We start from the raw sequence: 9,580 nt of genomic DNA, 5'->3' as shown, positions 1-9,580 counted from the left end.
AGGCCACACAGGTCTCGAATACATCGTTTCAATTTGACGGTTAGAGTTGCAATTATCGTAGGAAGCAATAAAAAATCGTATCCAGGACGATGCTTGCGAGCATAGCCATCGAACGACGTTGAAGAGCGGAGCACACACGCCTTTCGAAAACGGTACACGAGCCGCCGGAAAAATCACGAACGATTTCTAACTGTACCCTGACACCTGCGAAAGGTATTTTCTACCTGTTCCAGGCTCCTTCCACGACTCGGGGCCTTTGCGAACGCGGCATTTGCGCCGGAACAGGGACCCCCCACGACAATTGGATAATGCTCTCCTCGGAACAGTAGTTACAATGCCAAGGTTTCTTCGTAGAAACACCAAATCGCTTCTCCTCTAACACAGGAAAGACTCTAAACTTCTGTCACCCAAAATAGTGCAATTAAACACCACAGATAATCGATAAATTACCACAGTATTACCGATCGATTAAAAGCAAGTGAATTTAACGAATCATCCCCCGTTCGAACCGTCCATTCGGTAAAACACTATAGGAAATTCTTAAAATTCCTCAAAACCGGCATCGAATTCATTTCTATCCGTGATTTACCCGGTCCAAAGTATCTGGACGATCCAAGTATGAAAGCAAAATGCTTCACCGTGAACCCAAGGAAAGGAAAAGTGTTCACTAGTTGTTTTTTAATGCTATGTACTTACATGGCTGCAACGACAGTCGGCGGGGGGAATTGTCGAAAGCGTTGAATGAAAAACTAGATACGATTTCCGGTTTTCAAGTCAAAGAACGACCCACTAGCTAGCTTACTTCCAGGCAGACTTCCTTGACACTGACTCCCAGCTCTGAAGATGAAATTCCACGCGGGGCCCGCTATATAGCTTGCGGTCCCCACGCGGCGGTGGGGCAGACTGCACGGCCAATGACCAGCCGTTTCAATGGAACTGACCAATCCGTCCGTCCATCGCCGGAAGGTCTACTTTTAAATGTAACTCTTCGGGATTTTATGGTCACAACGCTTCGTATGTTATTTCGTTCGAACCGTCTGGAATATCGCTGGAATCGTCAAGATTTTTCTCCTCTGAACGAGAATTATCGATTCGGTAGCAATTTAAAATTTAAATAGTGGACAAAGATGTAAATTATAGTGTCTTTTAACTGTAAACTTTGGAAATTAAATAGAGGCTATCTCTTTTCAATTGTACGATCTCGACAAAGACAACTGATATATTAGTTTTTTTAAAGGTTTGAACGTTTTTTGGAGTCGAGCCCTTTGACGTGTGGACTCAGAAGACACATTTTGTGCCACTCGAAATGGGACAGGTGAGGGAAATGAATGTGTACAGTTTCCGTGAAGTCGTTTCATTTACAATTTATTTACAGGCGCATATAGGTATTATTTACAGTCGTGTATAAATAGCATTAGCCACCCCGTTGTTTTTCGTATGTACCAGAGAATTATAAAGTCGTTATTCTTGTGAAAGTTTACCATAGGCGATGACGAATAGTCTTTGTGGGATACAAAACGGGTATTCGCCGTACTCCGTGTTCTCTTATAAGTGGAATGTGGTGGTTGAAAAACTGACTGGCGTCCGAAGATAAAATAACGTAATACATCGAATGTATTCCAGAGAGCTGGATGTACGGAAACCTTCGTTCCCTTGTGTTAAGCACAATTTGCCTATGTAATCGTCGATGATCGAAGTAATTGTAGTTACACATAATATAAATAAGGGTCTACGCCCTGGACAAATCCACTAATCCTCTAACAAGAAGAAAAATCCTCTAACAAGCAATAAGTAAGTGTGTATCGCGACGATCTTTTCCGAGGTACGATCGAAGTGCACGTGTTCGTTCGGTTCACGGATCTTCTTCGATCTAGAGTGACTCACACACTTCTGAAACGACAATGTCGAAATATTTGTGCAACTTCTATTTAAATATTCTATTACTAGATATTAATTCCTGTACCTTCTCCGATTTTTCTGTCGAATCAAAATGGCGGAGAACGATGGAGCAAATACCAACTACCATTAAAATAGCATAGCATTTTGTTTCAAAAGAAATACTGAGTTTGACCAAAAAATCGTGAGCCACTTACTAGTACACATAATTATCTCTATTTGATACTTTCAAAAGTGAATCACACGTCTTTTCGAATAGAGTGTCGTAACATTTCTCGCAACGCTTCTTTCGTGATAAGATTTTTTTTATCAATTTTTAAATAAAATTGGCATCTTGGTAAATAATCTCAAACAGAAGTGACAGTCTTTGAACAAACTTGTGCGAGTCACTGTATCCCGCTGAGTGAACCGTTTGCTCGTCGACCGTAGGTGTTTAAGGGACACCCGTTCGTTCGGTTTTCCCGTACACATAAAGTGGGTTATCTCATCGAATCGTCCCGAATCAATCGACCAATTGCCAAATCAGCTTCAATTAATCGATTAACCAACGATCGTTTCCCAGGATCCGGAGTTTTTACGTCGGTAATACGGGTCAGTCTGGTGGGTCCACGGGATCGTTGGGACGCTGAACGAGTCCCTCAAACGGCGTTGCAGTCCAAGAACAGGGTCCTGCAGTCCTGCCCGGTCCGTCCGCGACGACCAGCCTCGTAGAGCGTCTCGAAGCCGATGCCACTCTGCATTTGAAGTATGTAGCTCGTCGTGTACCTGTGCACGATCGAAGATGTTCCGTTACAGCCGATTGTCAGACAGAGAAAGGTAGTCAATGATGCACTATACTATGGATCTTTATGTAAATATCAATCTTTAAACTCTTGTTTATGGAAAGTAGGAAGAAACAGAAATTTCTTTACCATACCGAAGGTTCTTATTAAACTGGATTATTAAAATTCATTAATAAACTGCGGATTTTATGCATTTATAGACTCTAGAGCTCTGTGAAATATAGTAAAAGACAAATGTTTCGTCGAATGCAACGACTTTCTATTTTATTCTTAACTCAATAAGATATTTAAGCAAAGATAAAAATTCCTACCTTTGTTCTTGTCTTGAAGAATTAATTTATAAAATTTTATTTTGCATAAAAATCCACAGTCTACTGATTAAACTTCTTAGTATACTTTCTTTCAAACAATTCCCAGATAGCACATGACGATTAATGACGTCTTGAAAGCGGCTTAAAGGCGCCTTAGACATAAAATAGTCGTAAAATCGGCGTCTTCGAGGCGTCATGTGCTATTTGGGTTGGGTATAAGCTATAAATGCATAAAATCCGCAGTCTAATAATTACGATCCTGTGGTTTTGGAACTAAAAGGATCACTTACGATCCAAGCTGACAGAAGATTGACGTCGTCCCCTGAGCGTCTGCCGCGCATTCTGCGCTCGCCTCGCAGAGGGCTCTCTCGGCGCAGCCTTGCTGGCCCTCTTCCTCTGCGCGACCCACGTTGCTGAAGGTCTTCAGCGACCTCATATAACCCTTAAAACAAATGCTCTGTGTCAAGCAGGGACTGCCGTTTAACCCTCTACAGGCAATGTTAAACGAATTTTCATTTTTCCGTAAACTTTCCTCCGAATTTTATAATAATAATGATTCTTTTCTTTGCTTCTAGACTTGTAGCTTCAGGGACTGTTTGTCGAACGAGAACAACGATCATTTAAAGGTTTTCGAAAACGGGACGGGTCTTACCTTGAGCATAGTGATCGACGCCACAGCGGCCTCCGAAACTGTGTCCCGTCTGCCAGCTGATCTGGCCGTGAACGAACGATGGGAAAACGAAGTCTTCAGAGCGTCCAGAAGGTTCACCACTATGCCGATGAACTGTTGTCGAATGGAAACGACATTATCGTATCCTGTTGCGATAGTTCATTCGGTGACTTTTATCGAGTACCGTAATTTGGGCGAACTTTGATTCAGTGATAACTTAACGATAACTAGACTATAATATGACGACTATAAATGATAACAATACATTTTCTGTCTTAAGCTGCGTCTACACTATACAGCAAAACAGTGTTACATTTATGGTAGCTTTTACTTTAATACCTTTTCACGCAAAAATCAACGTTAATGTAACAATTTTCAAATTTGCAAAGTCGAAAATGATCGTTTATTGATATTAGGACCAAAGTTGCACCTGACTAATGAGTCAAAGTTACCCCGACTTACGGTGTCTCAATTCTACTTACCTGCATAGGGCTTCCGTCGTGGCTGACCTTGTCGATGCCCTCGATATCACCGTGCTGGGGGCCACCGATCAGGGCGGTGATCACTCGTAGGCCAACCGCGACCGCGTTCGCCCACGGGCTGGCTGGCACACCGTCTTCGGCGATTTCGTTTTTGCTCGCCTCGTTGTCGCCCGCCACACGGCCGAGCAACAGTCTCATCAGCACACCCAACATGTTCGACCAGGAGAAGCTGCTGCCGCCATTACCCTCCTGACAGAACAGAAATCAACAGATTGAGTACCCGAATGTTCAAGGACCATCCTCTTGTTTTAAAACAGAAACGGGCCAGGATAAAGAAAAATGAAGGCAAGGAAGCTTATCATTACGAATCATCTTCATCTTTGTCTTTGGAAGTATTTTCTATTGCATCGGAGTACCTTCTAAACGGTAGAGTATACAGGGTGTCCCATTTAAATCGACCCGCTAGAATACCTCAGAAACTGTTGACGATATTAACCCTTTAACTTCCATTGTTGCACTGATGCAACACTCATTTTAAAAGTGCGTTAAATTTTGTCACCGATTGATATTTAACTTTTGTCAGCAGGGATCCGTGGTTTCACTGATATGAAGTTTATATTTGATCGAAGGGTGGAAACTGATCGACCATATATTATTAAGTACCTGAATCTGGTTCGTCCCGACTTCGTTCAAATCATCGATGGCGACTTTCTTCATCGCGTTCGGTTTCTCCGCGAACTTTCGGTCCTCTCGAGGCCGATGCTCGATCTGCTGTGAATACTGGGGATGCTGCGGCAAGCTGGCCGCCTGTCCCAGAACCAAACCCACCAGACACAACGACACGTATTGTTGGTAATGCATTCTACGGGCAGAAAATCGCGAAGCTTTTCATGCTCGTTTACCACTAGTAAAATCTTTCCTATAAAGATATTCTATATGTAGAATTTTCGGTCGAGTTCTTCTGCTCCCGTTGTTTTACGATGGACCTTGACCTTCGATCCGAAAACCAAGGAAAAGTAAAAGCCGACCACCAACGCGAAAGATGGACTGGAGAAGCCACACGGTGCCAGGAAAGTGTGTCAGAACGGTTAAGGTCGCCCTGAGTCGTGCGCACCGGCTAGCCCACTTCTTGGATCAGAAGCAGCGCTCCCGGTTTGTTGAACCCGACCGAACCGGTACCGTTACCGGGAAACGCGGTCGCGACTGTGCTGGTATCCGTCGATTAAGCGAGAAAACGAAGGGAGTACGGTGCATGTCATGGGGCAAAGTCTCGTAGGACTGGAGGACGATTGTTCGAATGTTTAGGTAAAATGAAGGACTATTTTTGGACCATTTTTTGGAGTAACTGTTCGGACCGTACTGTAACTTGAATATGTTATTGTCCTTAGTGACATATAAATGTATCTGGAAGGATTTTGAAACATTTTTTAAATCGTTGATTTTACAGGTGTTTGAAATATAGTGTCAATATGTTTTCAATAAATTGTAACTGTTGAATTAGGAAACTGATCAGAATGAGCTTTTTGGATGCTTACACTGGAGACACAAGTCTACTTAGGTCTCAGGTATACTTCATAAAAATTATTTCAGGTAAAAAAATGTACTTTTCAACTATTTGTTTCAACTATTTGAAAAATGTTGACACTATATTTTAAACAGCTGTAAAATGCTCAAAAATTCCTTCGAGATACATTTATATACCTTATTTTTAACAAGCAGCAATAGAGGAGGCACTGTCTAAATAAGAGAAATGTGAACGAAGAAGATTCCAGGACATTACAATCGAGCGATTTGCTATCGGAGAACAAAAAGTGTACATGGACGAAGATTGTCTTATTCGGGATGAACCGATGCAAGGGGACTATGTAACACGGATTTATCGTATCGACACACATTTAAAGTTTTTGATGTACTGTAATTACGTGATCAAGCGAGGAGAAGAAGGGTTACGCAGCCAGGGCGAACTACTCACTTCGTTACTCTTCGGCTGGACTTCCTTTGACACTGACTCTCGACTCTGAAGATGAAATTCCACGCGGGGCCTTCTATATAGCTTGCCGGTCACACGTGGGGGGCAGACCGCGCGGCCAATGACCACGCGGCTTTGGCACTACATTTTCAATGGAACTGGCCAACCTTCCGCCTCCGTCGCTGTCCACCACCGGACCCCAAAGATCCAGTTCGAAAGCATTTTTTTTTCTGTTGTTCTGTCTTTTTTTTCCTTTGTTCGCGTTCCTGCGGTTGCAATTTGTCTCGACCGAATTCTTGCGGGCAAAAGTCTCTCTATCCCCCCTCTACCTCTCTTAGTTCAACCAACGTGGTCAGCAGAAGACGTCATCGTAGAGAATTATACAGGTTGAGTCAATAAGAATTACCATTTAAAATAACTCGTTAACATCGGTTGTGTCAGAAAACGTTTCAATGAACTATGTAGCATTCTAAGGGATGCATCGGATGGATACAATTTTATTACTTAATCTTTTTTTTGAGATCTAAAGATGACCTTGAGTTTTGTCAAGGTGAACGCATCTTTTCTTTTAATAGATTAAATCTATATCAAGATGGTATTAAAAAAAAGATGCATTGACCTTGAAAAACTCATTGTCACCTTGATATTTTAAAATAAAATAATATATAAGGAAATCAAATTGTATCCTCCCGATGGGTCCCTTAAAACGCAACATAATTCATCGAAACGTTTTTCGATACAATTAATTAATATTATAATTAAGTGATATTTATCATTTCTAAAATTTTCGAACGTTTTTAAGGGGTCTTGCCGCTGCGAAGTCTTGAAAAATTGTCATTCTTTGGGAATTTGTTTTTCATGAACGGAAAAGTTCAATGAATGTGAAGTATTGTCTATTTATTAATACACATATTGAGAGTATTAAAAAATTTTATTTGAAAACGTGGCCTCTTCCGGACTTGCCCTACACAACAAACACAATCGATCCCATTAGTAAATACGACCGTATCGCGTCGGATGCGCGGATCAAGAGGCTTTCCTTTTCTTTTGCCAAGGTCCCCCATCACTGCCGTGCGCCCGATCTAGGCGATCGACGTTCCCGTCATAACTGTTTCGGTAGCGGGATGCTGGCGTGTGTCTTCTTATTAGGAGGATCTTGCTAATCTCCGCGTGGCATTTCCTGCGAACGTATTTACCGATTCAATTCTCGCCTTTCTCAGGCGTCGATTCCAGGGCGAATCGATCGAGAAGAGCCAGGAATTCGGACGTGAGTCCACCATAAACGTATAATACTTACACCATATAGTAGTCTAGTTACCCCAAATTGCACATGACGCCTTGAAGACGCCTATTTTACGGCTGTTTTAGGTCTGACGCATTTATAAGTCGTCTTGAAGGCGTCATGTGCTATCTCGGACCATACTAGGTTATGGTGTCCACCGAAACGAGGAGATATCGATATGCGGTATTCCTGGATCGTGTCGGGAATGTCGAAAAAACAGAAGAAGAAAAAACACCACGAACGGAAGTCATTGACCACGTGACACACTTGACGAGTCGAACGTCGCCGACCACCGCGTCCCCCGTGGCCACAAGATATAATAAATATGGAAGACCGGTTGCCTTATAATAGGAGTTCGCCCTACATGGGTGCATACCACGATTATTCACGGCGACTCCTGAATGGTGTACACTGGTTACGGTGGTACACTCGGTCGAAATCGAAAATAAAAGTACAGGAAACCATCGGTGAGTGTTCGAAGACCCCTCAGACCACTGACAAGAAGAGGTCCCCAGGTGTAACACTGACGTTTTTAATGGTTTAAGATTTAGCACGGTGATAGGGCTTGGAATTCTGAAGTCAATGATATTTGGCCATTAGTTTATGAAATATTTAATGCTCAGTGCCAAGAAGTGGGCTGACGCACAATCACGCTCGTTCCCCGCGAGCGATCCCGATGAAATTGTCGGTGCCTCGGCGTCTATAATAAAGCTGAAAGGAATAGGAGATCGAGCCCCGCTATTAGACCTTTACCACTGACACAGAAATGCATCTCGGCATACCAGCGAGCGTGAACCGGTCATTTTCTGTTCACGATCCTATCGCCGCGCCTTCCACCCTATTTCTATCGTGACCTGCCGTTCGTAGCCCCCTGGCCCAGCGGATTATCTTTATCATACCGAAAGTTTGGCATCACAACGATTTGTTGATCGTAAGAATGTTGTATGATGGTCGACCATGGCATAGCCAAGGTGGGTAGGGGGGGCACTTGCCCCACTGAATGGAAAAAAGTGGCTTTTACCCCACCCTACAAGAAAAAAATTGGATTTTGCCCCCACCCCCTTTTCTACCCAGTTGTGCATGTTATTAACTGGGAATAAGAAACAGTCTCTGATAGGTATAAGAATATTCTTTTTCATTTAGGTTCACTGTGTAGGAGTATACTTGCAAAAAAAAAGTGTCCAACACTAATGTAGAATCACTCTCTGTATATACGGTTAATGAAAGATTAAGGTAGGTCGAGAACCGTCTAACCGTGTATGTCCTCTTTGATTAGAATATCTATTACAGCTACTTGACACACAAATCGTCAACGTAGCGGGATAACCGAACACGTTCAGTTTGTGTTTGATAATTCGTATGCTACCGCCCTGTTCTCGCATGATACACGGATGTACATATATCATAATGTTCGTCCGCGAGGGACAGTTACATGCCACAGACTGGAAATTAAACCAGCACCTCAATGTAATTCTTTTTTTTTAACAAATTACAGTAAATTGATCGCTAGCAACGCCCCTAGCTCACACGTTTCTTTCACATAGAAGAACCCCACGAAATAATCGAAGGAACTTATATTCATCTTCAATTATATTTGTCTGATTCATCGGGTTACTACAAAAACTAACTACTGCCTACGTCTTTTAAACTTGGGCTGTAGTAGTATATGCAGAAACTGACATGGTTGCTGGGGTGTCACAGAGTCCCGGAAACATGGATGAAGTCACTGGGTCACGTCAAGCACTCCTTGTTTACTTCATATTTAGACAGGTCTCACGACGTTATATGGACAGCATTTGATTTGACCAGGCACACGACTTGTAGATGAAAGAATGTAGATTAATCTCCAGTCAGTGGCAGTTACAATAAACGACCACAACACTGTTAAAATCGCCCTTTATTTGCAACGGTTGACACTGTAGCTCGTCATGCGTACCCCGGTTAGTTCACTTTGGACACCTCTTATACCGTTATACGCGCAGCTTTCGTTTAGATAAAGAACTCGATTTGTAGCTGAAAGTACGTAGATTATTCCACTTATATTGATAATAACAATAAACGACCAGAACACTGTTAAAATCGCATTTAATCGCGGAATACCACTATTTTATTGACCGGTGGCGCCGCCCGTGGCGAATCGCTCAAACTGCTAGCCAAATAATATCGACAGGTGAGTGAAAATTTCTAG

At 42.6% G+C, this 9,580-nt stretch overlaps 1 protein-coding gene across 1 annotated transcript; it reads right to left on the bottom strand.

Annotated features, from left to right (window-relative positions):
- Positions 1 to 2,534: 2,534 nt before the first annotated feature.
- On the bottom strand, positions 2,535 to 5,002 carry LOC107195237. The gene is given in 5 exon segments (XM_015585041.1): positions 2,535 to 2,661; positions 3,280 to 3,431; positions 3,642 to 3,805; positions 4,090 to 4,390; positions 4,805 to 5,002. Coding segments are annotated over 5 exon segments (942 nt in total).
- Positions 5,003 to 9,580: the final 4,578 nt, after the last annotated feature.

The sequence above is a fragment of the Dufourea novaeangliae genome, unplaced genomic scaffold (assembly GCF_001272555.1).
Source record: "Dufourea novaeangliae isolate 0120121106 unplaced genomic scaffold, ASM127255v1 scaffold55, whole genome shotgun sequence".
NCBI classification, from domain to species: domain Eukaryota; kingdom Metazoa; phylum Arthropoda; class Insecta; order Hymenoptera; family Halictidae; genus Dufourea; species Dufourea novaeangliae.
The sequence above is the reverse complement of the archived record's forward strand: the minus strand, read 5'-3'. Positions and strand labels throughout refer to the sequence as shown.